This window comes from Somniosus microcephalus, chromosome 16, assembly GCF_052327205.1.
Source record: "Somniosus microcephalus isolate GS21.2 chromosome 16, FLI_Smic_1.0, whole genome shotgun sequence".
Classification (NCBI taxonomy): Eukaryota; Metazoa; Chordata; class Chondrichthyes; order Squaliformes; family Somniosidae; genus Somniosus; species Somniosus microcephalus.
Genome location: NC_141002.1, coordinates 55873157 through 55897227, shown reverse-complemented (window position 1 = coordinate 55897227; position 24071 = coordinate 55873157). Strand labels below are relative to the sequence as shown.

At 45.3% G+C, this 24071-nt stretch overlaps 1 protein-coding gene across 8 annotated transcripts in view; it reads left to right on the top strand.

Annotated features, from left to right (window-relative positions):
• LOC147106197 (cyclin-dependent kinase inhibitor 1-like) overlaps positions 1–23400 on the top strand; it is a 40996-nt gene extending 17596 nt beyond the window's left edge. For 7 of the 8 annotated variants that reach the window (XM_086009079.1, XM_086009080.1, XM_086009083.1 and 4 more), the window contains one exon: positions 20426–23400. In XM_086009079.1, coding sequence (XP_085865205.1) covers positions 20426–20543 — 118 coding nt within the window. In that variant the 3' untranslated portion in view covers positions 20544–23400. The remainder of the gene's footprint in view (positions 1–20425) is intronic. The other variant, XM_086009082.1, reaches the window with a different exon arrangement.
• Positions 23401–24071: the final 671 nt, after the last annotated feature.

Sequence of the window (24071 nt, the reverse complement as noted above, 5' to 3'; positions counted from 1 at the left end):
AAATATATAATAATAATGAAAGTCACTCATTTTCACACACACATGCAGAGTCACAGAATTCAATTTCAAAAGCATTGGTAACAATTACAGAATACCATGTAATAAAAATCTCTCTCTTGGCCCAAATTTCATGTCCCTGTAACTATAAATCAGAACTCGGGCTAAGAACAAAATCTAGCATTAAAAAAGGAAACTGGGGCAATTTCAAATAATTTATGTATATGGTAAATAAGTGTCCCAGCACAGATCCCTGCGGGACACCATTTCCCACTTTCTGACAATCTGAGAAACTTCCCGTAACTCCTACCTTCTGATTACTGGTTTGTAGCCATCTTTAAATTAATTCTGCTACTTGGCCTCTGACTCCACACACTCTGACCTTTGTCATGAGTCTCTTACGTGGCATCTTATTGAAGGCCTTCTGAAAGTCTGTTTACCACATCCACTACATTGCCCTTGTATACTCTTCTAGTTATTTCTTCAAATAATTCAATAATGTTGGAATAAACATGATTTTTTAGAAATCGTGCTATTATTATATTCTTCGTTTCTAGATGTATTGTACGGACAGGACTGTTATGTAATGGAGAATGTATTATTTTGCTAATGTTGTGCCTCCTTAAGGCCTCCAATCTAATCATTGTTATATGAACACACAGGATCAAAAGCCATTTAGAGCTTAATTATTGTTTGATCAGCAAACTTTGAGATTGAAATGTGCTTGTTGGTTTCAGCTAGGCGCTCAAAGACCTGGGAGAAAAATACAGTTGGTTAGTGCCTCCCGTTAGTGCCTCTGGGGGGGCGCTAATGAGGCACTAGGAACTTGGCGCCCAAGCACGGCGATTTTAGTGTCGCTCACGAAATTGACCAGTCATTTTGCGGCGGCGCTAAACACTACCACCACGATCTCCTGCGCCCGCAGATTGTGACGCCAGTCGAGCGTGTAGCGCCTCAGACCGGATATTGAGTCGCACCTGCCGCTAGGAACAACAGGTAGAGGGGAACGTTTTCAAGTCGAGAAGGGGCTGGGGGAGCGCATTTTAAAGGTGGGCGCTTCCTGCCTTTTCTTGTCGGCAAAATTTTTCGTACACGCAGGTTGAGAGGGAGAGACACGTCTGGAAAGATTTAACACTGCCCTAAGGAGTTTTGCTCCTCAGCAGCACTTTTGAGGTTCCTAAGCGCCGAGCTCTTTCCCTGGACCTATCCATTAGTGCTTCCAACACAATTGCTTTAGAGGTCTCTGCAGGCCGAGATTCAAGGCTGCAATGAGCAGGGAGTGGCTGGCCAGCAAGATGGTCCCTCCCCTTTAAGAACTGGACAGCGCCAGTCTATCTGGCTTCCATGGTAACTGACATCGCCTGAACTTCGATAGCGTTCTGGGGTGGTGCCTCGCTCCCTGACGTTTGCGCCTTGAGAGTTGTGGAGCACTTGATTTTGGCACTCAAATCACCTCCAGGGGCGACGGAGGCAAATTTTGCAGTCGGAGGCGAGAATTAGCACCGGGCACTAAATTTTGCGCTCGGCCGATATTAGCGCCCCAAAATGGGTGATACCCAATTTTTCCCCCTTGGAGTTTTCAGATTGTTTGCTCTTCAGGCTGTCGGTCAGAACCTAGGAAGAAATGTCTGGGTTTCTTTTCCTTTTTAAAGTGTGATTTGAACAGTACAAAGGGATCTGGGGGTCCTGGTGCATGAAACACAAAAGGTTAGTGTGCAGGTGCAGCAGGTGATCAGGAAGGCCAGTGGAATCTTGGCTTTTATTGCGAGGGGGATGGAGTATAAAAACAGGGAAGTCCTGCTGCAGTTATACAGGGTATTGGTGAGGCCACACCTGGAATACTGCGTGCAGTTTTGGTTTCCATATTTAAGAAAAGATATACTTGCTCTCGAGGCGGTTCAGAGAAGGTTCACTCAGTTGATTCCAGAGATGAGGGGGTTGACGTATGAGGAAAGGTTGAGTAGGTTGGGACTCTACTCATTGGAGTTCAGAAGAATGAGAGGCGATCTTATCGAAACATATAAGATTGTGAGGGGGCTTGATCGGGTGGATGCGGTGAGGATGTTTCCACTGATGGGTGAGATTAGAACTAGGGGGCATAATCTTAGAATAAGGGGCTGCCCTTTCAAAACTGAGATGAGGAGAAACTTCTTCACTCAGAGGGTAGTAAATCTATGGAATTTGCTACCCCAGAGAGCCGTGGAAGCTGCAACATTAAATAAATTTAAAATGGAGATAGACATTTTCCTAGCAGATAAGGGAATTAGGGGTTACGGGGAGAGGGCAGGGAAGTGGACGTGAGTCTAGATTCAGATCAGCCATGATCCTATTGAATGGCGGAGCAGGCCCGAGGGGCCGTATGGCCTACTCCTGCTCCTATTTCTTATGTTCTTATGCTAAAATTATCTTTGAAGTTATACAGTACAGACATGGTGATTCACTTTTTTATTGCTTAAATGTTAATCAGCGGCAAGACATTTACTTAGAATAAATTTGCCTATACTTGTATCAGTGGATCTCTGGTGACATTGGTCACAGTGAGTCAGAGTACATGCTTTTTATAACAGTAGGGGTGTTAAGCTGTGTAACACAATACATTATCAGGACTACTGATATACAGTGACTAAAAAAATAAAGTTCTGTTTTTATTACATGGCATTCTGGGATGTTTACTAGCGTTTTGGGAATCAATTTCCACAATTCTGTTCATTTTTCCATGAAAGCTGTAAATCAGTGGGCTTAACCATTCATTAATGTTGCTTTAGTCAGGATTTAATTTTATATCGCCTTTTATAAAGCCCAGGAAAAATGGTAGGTGACACATAGTGGGTTGGAAGTAGATATGTGGGGTTTAGTAGTAGTGGGAGATGGGGTTGTGGACCTTGGCAACAGTTATAGGCATTGCTGGGCTTTGGTTGGATTGGAGCAGTTCTGGGGTCTAGTACTACTGTGGAGGGTTTGGTTTACTGTGTGATTCTGGGGTTTGGCAGATCAGTTGTGGTCGTTCTGGAGTCTGAAAGGACTTGCATAACATAAGAAATAGGAGCAGGAGCAGGCCATTTGGGCCCTCGAGCCTGCTCCTCCATTCATGGCTGATCCGATTTTAGCCTCAACTCCACTTTCCTGCCCGCTCCCCATAACCCTTGACTCCCCTGCTGCTCAAAAATCTGTCTATCTCGGCCTTGAATATATTCAATGACTCAGCTTCCACAGCTCCCTGGGGTAAAGAATTCCAAAGATTCACAACCCTCTGAGAGAAGAAATTCCTCCTCATTTCTGTCGTAAATGGGCGACCCCTTATTCGGAGACTATGCCTGTAATGTATATACTTTTAAGGGGGGAACTATACAGCTCATGTATACTGCAGTACCGGCAGTGACAACACCTGTATATAGTACTGAGTAGTAATCTGTACAGATCAGTTCCAGTGTGAGCCACGTTGAGTAAACACCTGTTGTACCGTTCTCCTGCAGCCTGTGTCTTATTATACACGGACACAACATTGGCGACAAGGCAAGTTCGAACCTACCTGCAACTCTGCATCACCTCCCGGGGATTCGTTCCTGGAGATCAGTGGATTGGAGGTCAAGGCCAGAGACTCGGGCGTCGACCACGGGCAACCGCCCAGTCATCCAGCAGAGACTCGAGAATTGCGGGGGAGGCTGTCGAGAGCCAGGCTTGGCTTTCCAGTCGAGGTGGTCCAGCGAAACGGGCTGGCAACAGGTAGTGCGCAGACCTTTCCCGGACAGCGGCAGGCTAGAGCCCGACCGAGCGGCACAGCAAAGGGCCGAGCAGCGTCGACGGGGGAGAGAGGGAGGGCAGGGCGCAGCCGGTGTTCAGGGGCCAAGCAGCGTCGAAGAGAGGGAGAGAGAGACGCGCAGAAACCCGTGAAGCGCCGCCATTGCCACGAGGACCGCCGAGAGCGGCGTTGGCAGCAACGCAGGAGAAGCGCGCGAAACCTACAGGGCGCCGCCATTGCCACGAGAACCGCCGGGAGCGGCGTTGGCAGCAGCGGGGGAGGAAGGAAAGCACGGGAGACGCCATTTTAAACCACACCCAAAATGCCGAAGAGTGGCAGTATCACCGCATTTGACAATGAAGTCGAAGATTGGACTACATATGTCGAACGAATAGAGGTATACTGCAAGGCAAATGAGGTGTCAGATGACAAGAAAGCGTCGGTATTGTTAAATTTAATGGGTGCAAAGACGTATGGGTTATTACGACATCTAGTAACCCCCAATGAAGCCAATGGAAAAGAGTTTTGAAGACATAGTAACTGTTAGATCCGTGGTTCAGTGGATAAATAATTACACGGATGCTGTACATAAACAAATAACAGGTCTTTACTGGAGGAGGGTAATCTCTAGACTGGGGTACAGAGGCATGCGCACAGCTTATATACTGGTGTGGTCACTGCCGGTACTACAGTATACAGGAGCTGTAAAAAGTAGTTCTGACTTAAAGCACATACACTACAATTCCTCCCTTTTTAGATTAATAATACCCCCCTTAATATTCAAATAACAATTACATTTTTACATGTACATTCAATAACAAAAGTCCATTTATAGATTCAGTCTTTGGGGTGGCTTCCTGACTCTTTCGGGATAGCGCCTTTCCGGAGGTTCTTGTTCTTGGTGCAGAGGCGATTCTGACCCCCTTTCATAGGGTAGTTCATCGGGTTCCACTGCTACTGGGTCTGAAGTAGATGCTACCGGTATGTGGTTCATCCCCAGGTACTCGAGACATGGGGTTGACGCATTCCTGTGATGCTAAGATCTGATTGACGTGGCGTCTCACAATGTTCTCCCCGACATCCACTGTGTACATTAATGGCCCCTGCCTTGTACATATCGTTCCGGGTTGCCACTTCTCTGTTCGATAGTCCCGGGCCAAGACTGGTTGCCCTACATTGAAGCTCCTTGTCAGCTTCTCGTTGATGTGCTGGAATTGTTTGTCCTCAACATTTCTTCGCACATTTGGTCTGAGCAAGTCCAGACGAGCTCTCAACCTTCGGTTAAAGAACATCATGGCCGGGGTCTGGTTGGTAACTGCATGTGTCGCATTTCGGTAGGCTAATAAGAAATTGTCCATCTTATGCTGTAGTGGAATTTCCTCGTGGCACATGGCCTTTATCGCCTTCTTAAAGGTTTGTACGAACCTCTCAGCCAATCCATTGGTGGCTGGATGATACGGGGCGGATGTGTAATGCCTTACCCCATTCCTTTTCATGAATTTTTGGAACTCGTCGGACACAAACTGTGGTCCATTATCAGAGTAGATCTGCTCTGGCAAACCGTTTCTGGCAAATATGGTCCGTAGGACTGCAATTGTTTTCTTTGTAGTGGTTGAAGACATCTTTATCACCTCAGGCCACTTTGAATGACCATCCACTGCTATTAAGAACATTGAGTCCATGAATGGACCAGCGAAATCAATGTGCACCCGTTGCCATGGAGAGGAGGGCCACTCCCATGGGTGTAGAGGGGCATGTGGTGGTGCATTTTGGACCTCCTGGCATCCTAAGCAGCTCTTAGTTAGGTCTTCGATTTGTTGATCGATTCCCGGCCACCACACATAAGCCCTAGCTAGGCTTTTCATTTTCACTCCCCCCAGATGACCTTCATGTAGCTCATTTAGCACTTTCTCCCTTAACTTGGGTGGAATCACCACTGGATCCACACATCACTGTCCCCTGGCATACTGACAGCTGTTCTCTTCTGGATGAGAATGCTGGCAACAGTGAGTCGCCATGTGTTGGCCATCCCCTCACCGTCAAATCATATACCCGTGACAGTGTCGGATCATTGCGGGTCTCCTCTATATCCGCGTTTGTTACTGGCAATCGTTCAATTATCGACGAATAAAATATCTCGATAGGGTCCACTGCTGGTGCTTCCTCCACAGTAGACAGTGGCAGGCGCGATAGCCCATCAGCGTTCCCATGCTGTCTCGTGCCTTTATATTCTATTTCATATTGATTCGCCCCTAGAAACAGGGACCATCTTTGTAACCGCTGTGCAGTCATTACTGGCACGCCCTTCTTAGGATTAAAGATGGAGACAAGTGGTTGGTGGTCAGTCAGCAAGGTGAACTTCTGTCCATGCAGATAGTGGTTGAATTTTTTTACTCCCCATACTAGGCTGAGGGCCTCCCTGTCAATCTGGGCGTAGTTGCGCTCGGCTGAGGTTAGTGACCGAGACGCAAAGGCTACTGGCCTCTCCAACCCGTCTGGGAATTTGTGCGACAGCACCGCTCCAATGCTGTAGGGTGATGCATCACATGCCAAACGAATTGGTAGTGCTGGATTGAAATGGGCCAACACCTCTTTTGATGTGATCAATTCTTTACACTTCTGGAAAGCTCGTCTACGTTCGTCATCCCACTTCCATGGTAACCCTGTTTGCAGTAGGGTGTTCAGCGGGTGTAATACCGTAGACAAATTTGGTAAGAACTTGTGGTAATAGTTTACCAGCCCGAGGAACGACCTCAGTTGTGACACATTTTCCGGTGCTGGAGCCTTGACTACTGCCTCAATCTTGTCAGGGGACTTATGTAACCCCTCTTCATCGATGACGTGGCCGCAATACGAGATCTGTTTCTGGAAAAACTCGCACTTGTGGCGATTAGCTCGTAGCCCATATTCCTTTAATCTGGCGAGCACCTTCTCCAAGTTAGCGAGGTGATCACCGTCATTTTCGCCCGTGACCAAGATGTCGTCCAAATAACACTGGGTCCCTGGAATCCCTTGCAGGACCTGATCCATCGCCCTTTGCCAGATAGCCGGAGCCGAGGCTACTCCAAACACCAGCTGGTTGTATTGATGGAGACCTTTATGGGTGTTGATCGTAAGGTAATGTTTCGAAGCTTCTTCTACCTCCATTTGCAAGTACGCCTGGGCAAGATCAATTTTGGTGAAGCGTTTACCACCAGATAGCGAGGCGAAAATATCCTCAATTCGTGGAAGCGGATATTGCACCGTGTGAAGGACTGGGTTCACTGTCACCTTAAAATCCCCACAGATGCGGACCTTCTTTAGTTCCCCAGGCGTATTACTCAACGACCTCTTCATTACAGGAACGATGGGTGTAGCCCACTCGCTCCAGTCCACTTTGGACAGTACTCTTGAACGTTCCAACCCTTCCAGCTCCGCTTCAACCGCTGGCCTGATCGCATAAGGCACTGGTCTGGCCTTCAGAAACTTTGGGCTTGCATTATCCTCTATCCTCTATTTTAATTGTTGCTGTTCCTCCTTTTAGTGTTCCTAGTCCCTCCTGGAACACTTCTTTTGCATCAGTTAGCATTTTTGACAGTCGTCCAGGTGTGACGTCGTCATCCTTTTTGGCCTCCACCTTCAGTGCCTGTATGGAATGCCAATCTAAATGTATCTTCCGGATCCATTCACGTCCTAGCAGTGGTGGTCCTCCATTTGGCAATACATATATATCCATTTTAGGTATTTCCTGGTCTTTTATATGTCACTTTCACCCTTATTTTTCCTTTGGGGTAGACTTTTTGCCCCGTATACGTCTTCAAGACAATCTCTGTAGCTTTCAAGGGTATGTGTGAAAATAGCCGCTTGTAGTCTCGTTGATTTATGACTGTTAGAGCTGACCCTGTGTCCAATTCCATTTCCACTTGGACTCCATCTATCTTGAGTGTAACCCAGATAGTCTGGTGATCCTCCATTTCGGTTACATTATGTAGTTTCAGACAACCCAGCTCCTTGCTTCCGGAGTCTGTCACTTTTCTGTTCGTCTGAACCACTGTCCATCACCTGGTGTACCTTTTTGTACTTCTCCTGTGGAGATTTCTTACTGTTGGTTTTCTTCCCAGACCTGCAGACTCTTGCTATGTGTCCTGCTTTCCCACACTGTCTGCACATTTGGTCCTTGAACCAACAATCTTTCTGGTCATGTGTTGTTCTGCCGCAGCGCTAGCACTTCCCTGTTCCATAGGTCATTTCGTTGGTGCCATATTCTTGCAGTCTCCGTTGTATCTCTGCAGCGCCCCTTACGGCTGCTTCGTGTGATACTGCCATACTGAAAGCGTTGTCCAGCGTAAGGTCCTTTTCTGATAGAAGCCGTTTCTGGGTTCCTTCACTTTGTAGCCCACACACAAACTTGTCCCTTAACGTGTCTGCTAGTCCCGCTCCAAACTGGCAGTATTTCGACAGCTTGCGCAGTTCCGTTAGGTACTCAGCATTGCTTTCGTCTTTGTGTTGGTTCCTTTTATGGAACTTAAATCATTCTGCTATCAGCAGCGGTGTGGGGTTTGTGGTCCTGTAGGATTTCTACTATGCTTTCAAAATTCTTGTTTACCGGCTTCTCTGGGGTTATTAGATTCCGCAGTAACCCATAAGTTTTTGCACCCATGGAATTTAACAGAACCAGTGCTTTATTAGCATCTGGCACTTCATTCGCCCTGCAGTACACCTCAATACGTTCCACATATGTCGCCCAATCTTCGACTTCATTGTCGAACGTAGAGATACTGCCACTCTTCGGCATCCTTGGTTGTGCGTTAACTATCACCAATGGCGCCTCCCGCGCTTCCCCTTCTTCTCCGCTGGCACAAAATGGCGTCTCCCGCGCTTTCCTTCCTTCCCGCGCTCGCCCGTCTTCTCCGCTGCGGCTTCGCAAAATGGCGTCTCCCGCGCTCTTCTTCGGCTCAATGGCGCCTCCCGCGCTCTCCCTGCTTCTCCGCGGCTCAATGGCTTCTCCCTGCTTCTCAGTGGCGTCTCCCCTTGCTTCGCCCCGCGGACCCTGATCAGCCCGTGATCCCTGGCTGTGCTCTGCGCGTTCTTCTCTTGATATTTGTCGACGCCGCTCAGTCTAGAACCCGGCTGTTTCGTACCCTCTCTCCGGTTTGCAGTATTTTTCCTCGACGCCACTCGGTGATCAACCCCCGGCTGCGCCCTGCTCTCTTCACCCTCTTTCTTACCCCGTCAACGCTGCCCGGCTCTCTCTCTCTCTCTGCCGTCGGTCGGCTCCAGCCACCGCTGCTCGGAAAGGGTCTGCTCTGGACCTGTCGTTGTGGCTGGGGAACCAAGCCCGGCTCTCCACAGCCTCGCCAGCGAAGTTGCATCTCTGCCTGACTGCTGGGCGGTTGCTCGTGGTCGACGCCCGTGTTCCTGGACTCGACTTTTTTTATGTTGCAGGTAGATTTGCATCAACACTCGTCGCCACTGTTAGATCCGTGGTTCAGTGGATAAATAATTACACGGATGCTGTACATAAACAAATAACAGGTCTTTACTGGAGGAGGGTAATCTCTAGACTGGGGTACAGAGGCATGCGCACAGTTTATATACCGGTGTGGTCACTGCCGGTACTACAGTATACAGGAGCTGTAAAAAGTAGTTCTGACTTAAAGCACATACACTACAGTAACGATACTACAGGAACATTTAAACCCCACACCGCTGCTGATAGCAGAAAGATTCAAGTTTCACAAACTGAACCAGCATAAGGATGAAAGCAATGCTGATTATTTAACAGAACTGCGCAAACTATTGAAACACTGCCAGTTTGGAGCGGGACTGGCAGATACCTTAAGGGACAAGTTTGTGTGTGAGCTTCAAAGTGAAGGAACCCAGAAACGGCTTTTATCTGAAAAGGACCTTATGCTGGAAAAGGCTTTCAGCATTGCGGTATCATATGAAGCAGCAGCACGGGGCGCTGCAGAGATACAACAGAGACCGCAAGAATATGGCACAAACGAAATGTCATATGGAACAGAGAAGTGCTATCGCTGCGGCAGAACAACACACGACCAGAATGATTGCTGGTTCAAAGACAAAGTGTGCAGACAGTGTGGAAAAGTAGGACACATAGCACGAGTCTGCAGGTCGGGAAAGAAAACCAGCAATAAGAAACCTACCAAAGAAAAGTACAAGAAGGTACTTAAGATGACGGAGAATAGTTCAGACGAACAAAAGAGTGATAACGACTCCGAAAGCAGGGAACTGAGTTGTCTGAAACTACATAATGTGATCACAATGGAGGATCACCGAACCATTTGGGTCACTCAAGATAGCAGGAGTCCAGGTAAAGATGGAATTGGACACAGGATCAGCCCTAACAGTCATAAACCGACGGGACTATGAGCGGCTATTCTCACACATACCCTTAAGAGACACACATTATTTTGAAGACGTACACGGGACAAAAAGTCTACCCCAAAGGAAAAATAAGGGTGACCGTTATATATAACGGTAAGGAAACACCAAAACTAGACTTGTATGTATTGCAAGATGGAGGACCACCATTACTGGGACGTGAATGGATCCGGAAAATACAACTGGATTGGCATTCCATACAGGCACTGACTGTGGCTGACAAAAAGGATGACGACGTCACACCTGGGCGACTGTCAAAGATCCTAATTGAAGTGAAAGAAGTGTTCCAGCAAGGACTCGGAACACTAAAAGGTATGACAGCGACGATTAAAATTGAAGAAAACGCAAGCCCAAAATTTTTTAAGGCCAGATGCGATCCGCCCAGCCGTCGAAGCAGAGCTGGCAAGTCTGGAACGTTCAGGTGTACTGTCCAAGGTAGAATGGAGCAAGTGGGCTACATCCATCGTCCCTGTGATGAAAAAGTCGTTGAGCAGCACGCCTGGGGAACCGAGGAAGGTTCGCATCTGTGGGGACTTTAAGGTAACAGTGAACCCGGTCCTTCACACCGTACAACATCCACTTCTGCGGATTGAAGATATTTTCGCCTCGCTATCTGGAGGGAAACGCTTCACTAAGATTGATCTGGCCCAGGTGTATCTGCAAATGGAGGTAGAAGAAGCATCAAAAAAATACCTCCCAATCAACACCCATAAAGGTCTCTACCAATACAACCGGCTGGTATTCGGGGTAGCATCAGCTCCTGCTATTTGGCAGAGGGCAATGGAACAAGTCCTGCAAGGGATCCCAGGGACCCAGTGTTATTTGGACGACATCCTGGTCACGGGCGAAAATGACAGTGATCACCTTGCCAATCTGGAGCAGGTGCTCACTAGATTGCAGGAATATGGGCTCCGAGCTAACCGCCCCAAATGCGAGTTTTTTAGAAAACCGATCTCGTATTGTGGCCACGTTATCGATAAAGAGGGGTTACATAAGTCCCCAGAGAAGATTGAGGCAGTAGTCAAGGCTCCAGCACCGGAAAATGTGTCACAACTGAGGTCGTTCCTCGGGCTGGTAAACTACTACCATAAGTTCGTGCCAAATTTGTCTACAATACTACACCCACTCAACACCCTACTGCAAACTGGGGTGCCATGGAAGTGGAGTGACGAATGTAGACGAGCTTTCCAGAAGAGCAAAACACTAATCACATCAAAGGAGGTGTTGGCCCATTACAACCTGGCATTACCAATTCGGTTGGCATGTGATGCGTCACCCTGCGGCATTGGAGCTGTGCTGTCGCACAAATTCTCGGATGGCTCAGAGAGGCCAATAGCCTTTGCGTCACGATCACTAACCTCAGCCGAGCGTAACTATGCCCAGATTGACGGGGAGGCCCTCGGCCTAGTGTGGGGAGTGAAAAAGTTCAATCACTATCTGCACGGGCAGAAATTCACCTTGCTGACTGATCACCAGCCTCTTGTCTCCATTTTTAATCCAAAGAAGGGCGTTCCGGTGATGACTGCGCAACGACTACAAAGATGGTCACTTTTTCTAGGGGCACACCACTGAGATTGAATATAAGGGCACGAAACAGCATGGAAATGCTGATGGGCTATCACGCCTGCCACTGCCTACTGCGGAGGAAGCACCAGCAGTGGATCCTGTCGAAATATTCCATTCGACTATAGTTGAATACCTACCAGTAACTAACGCTTGTATCGAAAAGGAAACCCGAAATGACCCGACACTGTCTCGGGTATATGATTTGACGGTGAAGGGATGGCCAGCACATGGCGACTCACTGTTGCCAGCATTCTCGACAAGAAGAGAACAGCTGTCAGGACCTTGATGTGTGGATCCCGAGTGGTAATTCCACCCAAGTTAAGGGATAGAGTGCTCAATGAGCTTCATGAGGGTCATCTGGGAGGGGTAAAAATGAAAAGCCTAGCCAGGGCTTGTGTGGTGGCCGGGAATCGATAAACAAATCGAGGACCTGACCAAGAGCTGCTCAGGATGCCAGAAAGTCCTAAATGCACCACCACAGGCCCCTCTACACCCATGGGAGTGGCCCTCATCTCCATGGCAACGGGTGCCTATTGATTTTGCTGGTCCATTCATGGACTCAATGTTTTTAATAGCCGTGAATGCGCACTCGAAATGGCCTGAGGTCATCAAAATGTCCTCCGCCACCACGGAGAAAACTATTGCAGTCCTACGGACCATTTTTGCCAGGAATGGCTTGCCAGAACAGATTTGCTCCGACAACGGACCACAGTTTGTGTCCGAAGAGTTCCGGAGGTTCTTGAAAAAGAATGGGGTAAGGCATTACACATCCGCCCCGTATCATCCAGCCACAAATGGATTGGCTGAGAGGTTCGTACAAACCTTTAAGAAGGCAATAAAGGCTATGTACAATGACAACATTCCGCTGCAGCACAAGGTGGACAATTTCCTGTTCGCCTACCGGAATGCGACATATGCAGTCACCAACCAGGCCCCAGCCATGATGTTCTTTAACCGAAGGTTAAGATCTCGCCTGGATTTGCTCAGACCAAACGTACGAAGAGATGTTGAGAGTAAGCAATTCCAGCACATCCATGAGAAGCCAACCAGGAGCTTCAATGTCGGGCAACCAGTCTTGGCCTGCGACTACCGAACAGAAAAATGGCAGCCAGGAACGATATGCACATGGCAGGGCCCAATAATGTACACAGTGGACGTTGGGGAGAGCATCGTGAGACGCCATGCTGACCAGATCCTAGAGTCACAGAAACAAGTCAACCCCATGCCTCGCCCATACGTACCTGGTGAGGAACCCGACGTACAGGTCGCATCTACCCCAGAAACAGTAGCATCGGAAGCTGATGAACCAACCGACGACAGGGGGCCAGAATCGCCTCCGCACCAAGAGCAAGACACTCGGGAAAGGCGCTATCCAGAAAGGATCAGGAAGCCTCCCCAAAGACTGAATATATAAATGGACTATTTTCAGCTAACGTTGCATGTTAAAAGTGTTAATTGTAATTAGTTTGATATTTAATTGTTAAATGAGTGTTATGGTACTGTTAATCTAAAAGGGGAGGAATTGTAATGTATATACCTTTAAGGGGGGAACTATCTTTTACAGCTCATGTATACTGTATACTGCAGTACCGGCAGTGACCACACCTGTATATAGCCCTGAGTAGTAAACTGTACGGATCAGTTGCAGTGTGAGCCACGTTGAGTAAACACCTGTTGTACCGTTCTCCTGCAGTCTGTGTCTTATACACAGACACAACAATGCCCCCTCATTCTATATTCCCCCACAAGGGCAAACATCCTATCAGCATCTACCCAGTCCAACCTCCTCAGAATCTTATATGTTTCAATCTCATTCTTCTAAACTCCAATGAGTATAGGCCCAACCTGCGCAACCTTTCCTCATAAGACAACCCTTCCATCGCAGGAATCAACCTAGTGAACCTTCTCTGAACTGTCTCCAATGAAAGTATATCCCTCCTTATAAGGGGACCAAAACTGTACACAGTTTGGAGCGAATCCCAGGGGTGTGATCATTGGAGGGCTATCGCGGGTGTGGGAGGGTGTCCTGGAGTCTGCATGATTGAGAAGCTGATGGTCCTAAGCATTGAAGGTCATTTGGTCTGGAAATATTAAGGAGCTGGTTTCTGGAAGCATGGAGCATGATTAGGTGTGAGCATTGAGGTGAGAGTGGGGCAATGGGCACAGTATAATGTGGCCTGACCTGCAATGCAGCCTGTTTTTAGGTCCTAATGATCTCCTCCCACTCCCCCTTCCTTAATCGTGTTACATTTGCTACCCCCTTCCCCCGCCCTCCCTCCTGACCAGTCTACTAGCCAGTTTTACCCATCACCAGGTTTCCCATCAATACCATCTTCTCAATTTATTTAAAGCACAAAAAGTTACTGTACAGGGAGTTGTTTGTACAGCTGTAATGAATTTAGGACCCTAATAATATAAACAATCACAGGTGTATGCAATTCATCTCGGTTTGTTTACTCAAAGTTTTCAAAACTCAGTCATTTGTCTTGTTCTTAAAAAAATAAAAAATAAACTTTTGTCTCTGATTTAGACTGTCTCTGAAGTTTAAAAAAGGCATTTGGTACTAGTTTAAATGTGAACGATTACTTGAATTTAGTGTTTAAAAATCCTCCCTGGTGGTTTGTATTATACCTGGCTCCCATTGTGTTTTATAACATCTAAAATTCCTCCCAGCTGAGTCCTTATTGGAAGTTTCTAGAATTTGAACCCATTTCACTATTGTGTGTGTAATGTAATGTAGAGTTTAAAATATATATATATAAAAAATTACACTGATTTCACCCAGGTTCTAACTTGGCTGTTGAAATGTAATTGGAAAAGGTGAACTTAAACAGTTACATTTTATTGTATGAACAACCACCACTTGGTACTAATAAACCGTGATTCTAATTGCTCTTGTACATTGGAAGTAGTTACATAATTGTGCTGATTCCTCTTAGTGCCAAATTGCCTGTTTGTATTGCAAGGCAGATTTGGCAACAGTATGATAATGCAAACGTTTCACATTCAGCATTCATGACTTAACAACAATGTGGTCGAGATCTTGCCCAGTGCTGGGCTGAGGTCCATACAGGCAAAAGATGGCCGAGAGGACTCCCCAGCTCCAGCCAGACCCAAAATGCTGCTCCCAATCCTAAGAGCCATCAGTGGGAACCATTTAGCTTTCCTATATTTCAAGGGCATCTGGTGAAACGGCACTTGTAGAGCTTCAGTGCTCCCAACGGTAAGGAATGCAGTTCAATAACAATGCTGCAAATACAGCCGGCCAGTGCATTGCTAGTGTCAAATACAATGAGTTACTTCAGTTCCAGATTGTTGTCGACAGAGGACTTCTGATGTATATAAATGTAAAATTATTTTTAAATTGATGGTAGTCTGGGCACTTGCAGGGATGGGGAAGAGCAGGATTAGAACAGATCTGGGCAATGCTGCTTGGAGGACTAACACTCAGAGTTGATCACATGATTTACTCAGCCAATCAGGTATGTAATTGGGAGGGCCATGGTTGGGAGTGAATCAGAAGATCTAATCAGCCAATCAGAGCTAAGTAAAGTGAACTTTAATAAATTGAATGAAATCCCATATAAGCAGTACAATAAAATTATACATAAGATTTAAATGAATTCACACAAGTACTGGAGGAACCAGAATTGCAAATCTGTCACTGAAAGGCATTCAGCTTTTTAAACTTTGAGAGGTTTTTTTTTAGCATTTTTAGCTGCACCTGTGCTGGGAGCTTGGGGCATGCTACATGGCATTTTGCAATTGATCCCCCCCTCCTAATTTGAATAGGCTATTTATACAAGAACAGTTTGGCTAGCGAGCTTGGCCTGCAGCCACTTGGATGGGAGCAAGGCAGCAGCTATTAAATGACTACAGCTCACCATTAAAGGAGAAGTTGCAGCTTTGGCAGAAAAATGGACTTCTTGTTCACAATGGCCCAACAGAAACCTGTGGGTAACACTCCTGATGCTGTAAAGGTGGAGATGCATCTCCAGGATGTACACCAAAGGAGAGTGGCCCTGTTCAGGGCTGACAGCCACCATCTGATTAAAAGAACAGGTGGCAGTTGCATGGTCTGATGCTTGCTGCACACAAAGGAGTGCAGACCCACTGGAAGAGGATGATGAAGAGGAAGCAGGTGTCATGGAGGGAGTTGATGTACAGTCATGGAGATTGATGTTGCACTGTTTTAGAATTAATTCCAGTAATGGGCACATCTTGCCACTGACCAACTTTATTTTTGCTATTTTGCATTGATCCCCCCTCCCCCACCAAGAATATGCCACATATTCCCTCTGCTTAAAGTAAACTTCCATATTTCAGCTCCTTTCCTGCACTTCAACCCTTTCCACAGCCCTTGCCAACAAACTCAATCTACACCCAAGGAGAAAAAGGTCAATATTTCCTCCAGGCCTCACAAGGAAAGATTAAGCCTCCCATGGCCCCCCTTCCCGAACTGACTGGGTCCTGAAGATGAAGCACAGGTGTTAAAATTGCCTGAGTCTCATGCTGCCGAGGTCCAGAGGACTTGGCACTCTCCTCTGTCCCTGCCCACCCAATTCCCAACCGGGTTAAAAGTGGACCGAGAAGTCTTTCTATTTTTATACTGTATTCTTTTGTGGTTTTCCCTGCCTGCATCCTATCACTACACAACAGTGTCTTGGAGTTTTAATCCAAACAGAGTTTATTGACCTATACAGCTTTCAAAATATGAACTTTGGTATCTCAAATCTTCTGTAAATTACTAATGCTGAATATTGTAAAGTAAAAAGTACAAAACCATGAAAGATCTCTTAAGTTGTAGTTGTCTTTTCTAGACTACATACGAACATAAGAAGTAGGAGCAGGAGTAGGCCATACGGCCCCTCGGGCCTGCTCCGCCATTCAATAGGATCATGGCTGATCCGAATCTAGACTCACGTCCACTTCCCTGCCCTCTCCCCGTAACCCCTAATTCCCTTATCTGCTAGGAAACTGTCTATCTCCATTTTAAATTTATTTAATGTTGCAGCTTCCACAGCTCTCTAGGTTAGCAAATTCCATAGATCTACCCTCTGAGTGAAGAAGTTTCTCCTCATCTCAGTTTTGAAAGGGCAGCCCCTTATTCTAAGATTATGCCCCCTAGTTCTAGTCTCACCCATCAGTGGAAACATCCTCACCGCATCCACCCGATCAAGCCCCTTCACAATCTTCTATGTTTCGATAAGATCGCCTCTCATTCTTCTGAACTCCAATGAGTAGAGTCCCAACCTACTCAACCTTTCCTCATACGTCAACCCCCTCATCTCCGGAATCAACCGAGTGAACCTTCTCTGAACTGCCTCGAGAGCAAGTATATATTTTCTTAAATATGGAAACCAAAACTGCACGCAGTATTCCAGGTGTGGCCTCACCAATACCCTGTATAACTGCAGCAAGGCTTCCCTGTTTTTATACTCCATCCCCCTTGCAATAAAAGCCAAGATTCCATTGGCCTTCCTGATCACCTGCTGCACCTGCATACTAACTTTTTGTGTTTCATGCACCAGGACCCCCAGATCCCTTTGTACTGTAGCACTTTGCAGTTTCTCTCCATTTAGATAATAACTTGCTTTTTGATTTTTTTCTGCCAAAATGCATAACCTCACACTTTCCAACATTATATTGCATCTGCCAAATCTCTGCCCACTCACTTAGCCTGTCTATGTCCTTTTGCAGGTTTTTTATGTCCTCCTCACTCACTGCTTTCCCTCCCATCTTTGTATCGTCGGCAAACTTGGATATGTTGCACTCGGTCCCTTCCTCCAAATCGTTAATATAGATTGTAAAGAGTTGGGGTCCCAGCACTGACCCCTGCGGAACACCACTGGTTACTGAGTGCCAGCCCGAGAACGAACCATTTATTTGTTTTCTGTTAGATAGCCAATCTTCCACCCATGCCAGTATATTACCCCCAATCCTGTGATTTTTTATCTTGATCAGTAATCTTTTGTGTGGAACCTTGTCAAATGCCTTTTGGAAGTCCAAATACACTACATCCACTGGTTCCCCATTATCCACCCTGTATGTTACGTCCTCAAAGAATTCGAGCAAATTTGTCAAACATGACTTCCCCTTCATAAAACCATGCTGACTCTGTTCTATTAAATTATGTTTATCCAAATGCTCTGTTACTGTTTCCTTAATAATGGACTCCAACATTTTGCCAACCACAGATGTTAGGCTAACTGGTCTATAGTTTCCGGCTTTCTGTCTACTTCCCTTCTTAAATAAGGGTGTTACATTAGCAGTTTTCCAATCTGCTGGGACCTTTCCTGAGTCCAGGGAGTTTTGGAAAATAATCACCAATGCATCCACAATCGCTACCGCCACTTCTCTCAGGACCCTAGGATGTAGGCCATCAGGTCCGGGGGATTTATCCGCCTTAAGTCCCATTATTTTACTGAGTACCATCTCCTTAGTGATTTTAATTGTGTTTAGCTTTCACCCCCCACCCCCCAACCATTGCCCCCTGTTTGTCCAGTGTTGGGATATTTTTAGTGTCCTCTACTGTAAAGACTGATACAAAATATTTGTTCAGCGTCTTTGCCATCTCCATGTTCCCCACCACTAGTTTCCCGGTCCCATCCTCTAAGGGACCAACGTTCACTTTAGCCACCCTTTTTCTTTTTATATAGTGTCCTGTAAAACAATTGATGTTAAACCCAACATCCTTTTCCTAGGCAGTTTCACACTTACATATGCACCCAAAATTACTGATAGGTTCTTGTGGCTGTGGCAAAAATAGCTGCCAAACTTCACACATTACAGGAGAAGGTTTTAAACAAAGACGACTAACTGCAAATACATTTAGAGTGATTACAGAAACGGTATAAAGATGGTGGCAGTGTTCACTATAAAATAGCCTCCTCAAGCAGGTCTTAACTGAATTTGTGAAGAAAATAACCAAAATGATAGAAGTACACGCAGCATTATTCAATGTACAGGTAGCAGTATTTGATGTACAGCACTCATTCCTTCTGACATTTATTTAGATTTAATTTTATGTTAAATAGGATAGAAAAAGAATAAAATTAATAGCTGGGTCCACAGGCACTCAAACCATTAAGGGATCCTATATGGGGAAGTGTTCTATGGGGCAATACCTCCCCCACCCCCATGCTGTGGAGTGCACTTGCATTATCACATACTCCACAATTTTATTTTTAAAGCTGTAATTTAAAAAGCATGTAAAGATTTTTTTGGGGGGGAAACTTAAATACCTGTACTGGATTTAATTGCTTTACCGACTAAATATAAAATCCTCACCAGTTTTAAATACTGCTGCATGTATTACAGTTTATTACGGCAGCACCTTGTTCAGGCATTTTAAATGACGGATTACAGGAAGGAAGCTGCAGTGCTCCATCTATATTACTGTCTCCTGTCGAGTCTCCAGAAGATGTGCCGAGTGGCCCATGGATGATTTTCCCTCTCATCACTGTATCCCTCTCTAGGGAAATTGGCTGGCCTCTGCTGTGCTCAGCACCCACCTGCCCTGAGTAACACAACTGTGATCAGGAGCTCAGCACTTCAGGAAGTGGATCACAATTGTATCCTTTCACTGCGTGCCGCTGTAGCACAGCATGTCGCCAATGGTGAACATAATGTTTTTTATTACCCAACCAATAAACATGACCCGCCTGGGGCTGTTGTACTTATATAGCTGATCAGCTACCTCTAGTGGCAGTGTGCCTATAATTTTAAATGGAAAAGTATTCTTTGAATGCCCAAAACATTTATGTTCCACTGTTGAAGTTGTATGAAGATATTACTTTATAATTGCTTGGTATTTTAAGCAGCACTTATTGGTATTTTAATGAGTGAAGCTGGCTTAAAATAAGATACTGCTTTCTTTGGGGTGGAGCAGTACACATTTGAACCATGGACACGATTTTAACTCCCCCAGTACCCCCCTGGGCCTGACAGCAACCGAGCCGGGTGGGGGGGGTCAGTTAAAATGAGGGCAGTCACTTACGCCTTCTGATCTTGCTGCCTTCCCACCATCTCCCAATGTTAACTTGCTCTTTAGAGCAGGCGAGCGGGATACCCACAGGAAGTCAGTGGGGTCCTGTTTGTTTAAATATACAGATCGGGTCCTGATTGTGTAATCAGAACCCAACTGCAATATTAGTCAGAGGCCTAAGTGGGGGAGCAGTGACAGCTTCCCCGTTAGGCCAGACCTGTCAGGAAGAGGGATTGTGGGCCAGAAGAGGCTCAGGCAGGTAATTACATTTCATTTTAGGTTTCCTGTGGGCCAGGAGCAGCAGCTCTTCCGGGCCTCACAAGAAAGGCTTGGGCTTCTCTCGCCCTAGACTCCCGCTACCCCCGATCGCATCCAGAGCCCCCCCTCACCACTTACCTGGGACCCCGGCTGCGGCCTCTTGCCACCAAATTCCCACTCCCACCAGCCGGCCAGGTAGTGGATTTGACCAGGTTTGGGCGGATCAGCAAAACAATTCATGGCAATGAGACCAGGCTGTCAAGATCGGCGGGGCCACCAAATCCCCGGATTCACCGCCTGCTTCGGGAGTTATGCACACTGTACCCGCCCCCCCCTTTAAAATCTGAGCCCATGTGTCTTTTTGAATAGGAGGTCCAAAGTGGGCAAAATTATTTCATACACCATAGTAAATGCCATTTTGTACAGTTACTGTGTGTTGTGTTTGATGGCTGCACTGGTTTTGTGTGCTCACTCTGTCTCTGTTTCTCTCACAGATTACTATTCTGCGAAGAAGCAATGCACGCATCCAATCCACCACAGCAGAAAAAAGTAGCATTCCAGGCTAGAAAACCTAGAGATGGTCTGAAAGGGACTGAGCATCATTTGAAATAAAACTGCCGTGGGTTCCTGAAGAAAATATAGCATGAAGATCTTTTATACTCAAACTTTATAGAATTCTTGTTAAACTACAGATTATCTACAAATTGGGTTTAAAAAAAATGAAATACAAATATTTGGACAGTTGATTTTGGATTTCTTTCTCCGGATGTCTTTTGGATGCTAAAAATAAAGGCTAAAATTTGCAGGACAAAAACAATTAACTGTGTTCTTGGAGAAAGTCAAACCCAGACTTCTTGTTGCTCTTTTTGTTAAAGAAATGACTCCCATCTCTTCTACAGCATAAAGACTTTGTGTGCAAAATGAATTTCAGTAGCAGTTTCCTCATAGCGAACATCAGCATATAATCTGATTTTTTTTTTTTGTTCTTATTTTGAAGCAGTCTTCTTTTGCAGTTCGTAGATTTAGTCTCTACCTTCACGTAAAGAAAATACCGTGTACTGCACGGCAGCGATGTATTAAGGAGTTGTGATGTTGAGGTTGTCAACAGTGTGGTCAAATTACAGGCTCCATAACATTGGCCAAAGATCAGTAATCTCCAATACTGTTGCTTTGAACTGAAAATGAAACAAGCTAGGCTACCCCAGATAATCTTGAAGCCTGTTTGATTCAGCAATGCAAGGGTGCAGACTGTCTACAAGATTGAACAGAGCAGGAACCCAAGAAAGAAATTGGGAAAAGTATGCACCCCTCACTGGAGCATGGAAGGTAGTCAGGCAGGCAATCCCCCCACACCCTCCCCACACTAGTTGCGTCCAATCCTTTTTCAGAGACTTTTCTTCAAGCCCTTTTGTCTTTTGTATACCTAGCTTGTTTAAATTTTGGTTGAACATTACTGATTTTCCCATATTTAGGTTTCTCCTAGTGTGCTCACCCTTGCAAGAAGAGTTTAACTGTCCAGAGTGGGATATTTTTGGAGAAGGAAAAGATGCCATGAACATTCTGGTGTGTTAATTCTTAACTAGACAAATGGCACAAAAGGCAAGCTACAGATACAGAAATGAGACCTCATTTATCCCATTGTTACCTGTCAGTAGGGGCTCTACCAATTTCTTATTTACAGAACTGTTCTCATCTTGCTCAGCTGACAAGAACATGAGAATCCTTCAGCTTCCATGGAAAACTAGGGTTTGGCCATATTTAAGCTGACCAATTTGGAAAAAAAAGTGACGTCTCAATGGAAGGAAATACTGTCAATTTGTAACTACCAAAACAACTTTCTTATTTCAGATTAACCTTCATCCTTACCCGTGAAATCCCAGCTCCCATTTTGTGTCATGAGTGGAGACTAATTTGTTAGAAAAGGTGTGCAGCTTGTGAATGGTTTATGTCATTCTGGTTGGACTGATACTGTATAATAGACATCTACAAACACAGTGAGAGAAAACAAATCGGTCATCTTTCTGTCTTCCTCTGCTGTTTTGTTCTTGTTCTCTTCCCCAGTTATCAACAACAATACCAGCTAACCTTACCTGGAATGTTCATTTTGTCATGATTTTATTTCCTACCCTAACTTCTTCCATCCTGAATAGCTTCCTTTTCTTTCCCTGTAACCTCAAACAGCTTCCCACTCATCATCCTGTAGACAAGAGATTGATGACGTGATTTCTTAAACACCTCTTCATTGTGCTTTTCGTTTTAGCCAATGAATGTAGAGTTCATTTTGTGCTCATCTGATTGTATTGAAATGCAAAAGACCAGGCTCTCCTCACACATTTTCCCAGGCTGTAATGTTAATGAATGAATCCCTTATTCTGCCATCAGTCCAGGTAGCAGTGTGAGGGTTAATATTACCATATAGTTGTTTTCCCCTCTCTAAGTGAGATCTAAGTTGTTGCATTATAGTTAAATCAACTTTCAGTTATCAGATCAGAGCTGTGTAAAATAAATCAAGTAACATAGCATGACAATGGAGAGAGATATTTTGATACCTGTAATAACTGCTGTCAGCAGAAGACAGAGGCGGAGGCTCTTCTTTATAATGGGTTTGTCAGTGTCACTGGAGTTAGTGAATAAGTTACCGAGATTTAGAAAAAGCAGAATGCCTTCAATGGTTGAATTGGTAAATGCACTGTTTAGTGTGGAACATAGCCATAGAACCAAGGAAAACCTCAAATTTGATCCATGGCCTGTGCTGCTGGCACTCACTGTTCAAGTGTAAGGTAATCCATACATTTTAAAAATAGTTTCCCTTCCCAAATTCTCCCCACCCACCTGAAAGCACCTACTTATGCTGGATATTGTTCCATGGAGGCAAGTAGCCCTTTGATACCTCACTCAAATGGCCATTCTGCATGTAGGAGCCTAACAATGAGTGTCAGCAGGCCATTCAAGAATTTATGGATATTAAGTGAGCCCAATCCTACTCTCACCTAATGTCCATGCATGCACATTCCAGCAGTGATCGGGAACAAGAACCTTCACTGGTTTTATCTCCAGTTGTAATTAACTGGCTTATCATCACTGGGGATGAGGGATCAATTCTGGAACTATTGTGACATATGGCTCAGTACAGTATGGCTGTATATCTACCCAGTAAACCATCATGAGATTTTTAAATTATATAGAAGAATCTCTGATAGGTGTTATATCTCATGGCATCTTTATGAATAAAAGACACTTACATGTTTTCTTGTAGATTGTTACTGTTACGAGGTAATTCATTATTTCACTACTGAGGAGTGAGGGTATGTGGAGACTGAAACAAATACAGCCCTTTGGTGGTGTTGCACAGCAATTATACTTGGAAATTCTTGGTCTCTGTGTCAGTAATGAATAAACGCAGTGCAGCAATGTCACAGGAATATACCGAATTTGTCTTAATAGCTGAACTGTGCAACTGTTTTTTCAATGCTTTTATGTTGATAATTTGTGCAACAATAGTGGCCTTGCAGAGTAAAGCTCAATTATCCTGCACTTCCCCAAAAATGTCGAATAGTAGAAAACAGTAAATTTACATTGGTACAGTGTGAAACAGTAGTGCTCACTGGTAACAGTTGAAGTAAGTGAAACGTGTCAGTTACTGTTTGACAGACAAACAGAAATTCAAAAGATTGTCAGAGTAAGCTTGGAAACAGCATACTGTATGTCTCACAGCAAACCATAAATCAAACACTGGTCTTAAAACTTCACCCCAAGGTCTGAATCGCAACTGTGGGTCGACCTGCTTCAGAAAATAGAGCTGATTTCATTTAAATAATTGGATGATCAGTGAACAACACTCTTCAGTTATGTAAATTCAAAAACCAGAACTATTTCCATCTCGACTGTTAATCCAACTGTAAGTTCCTTTATGAGGAGTACTGGCACCTCTTGCTCTGTTTATAGCCTACAGTGCACATAATTCAATTCTGAATCATGAATTATACCCCATTTGCTTTACAGAGTAAATAGAAACCACTTTTATGATTGTAGAGTTTAAAGCTGCTTTTATATTGATCTGATACTGCCTGCTCCTGGTGTGTGGGTCTTGTGCAGCCGGTAGCAACCTCATCATAAATCTAATTTTCTACAGCCAAGACT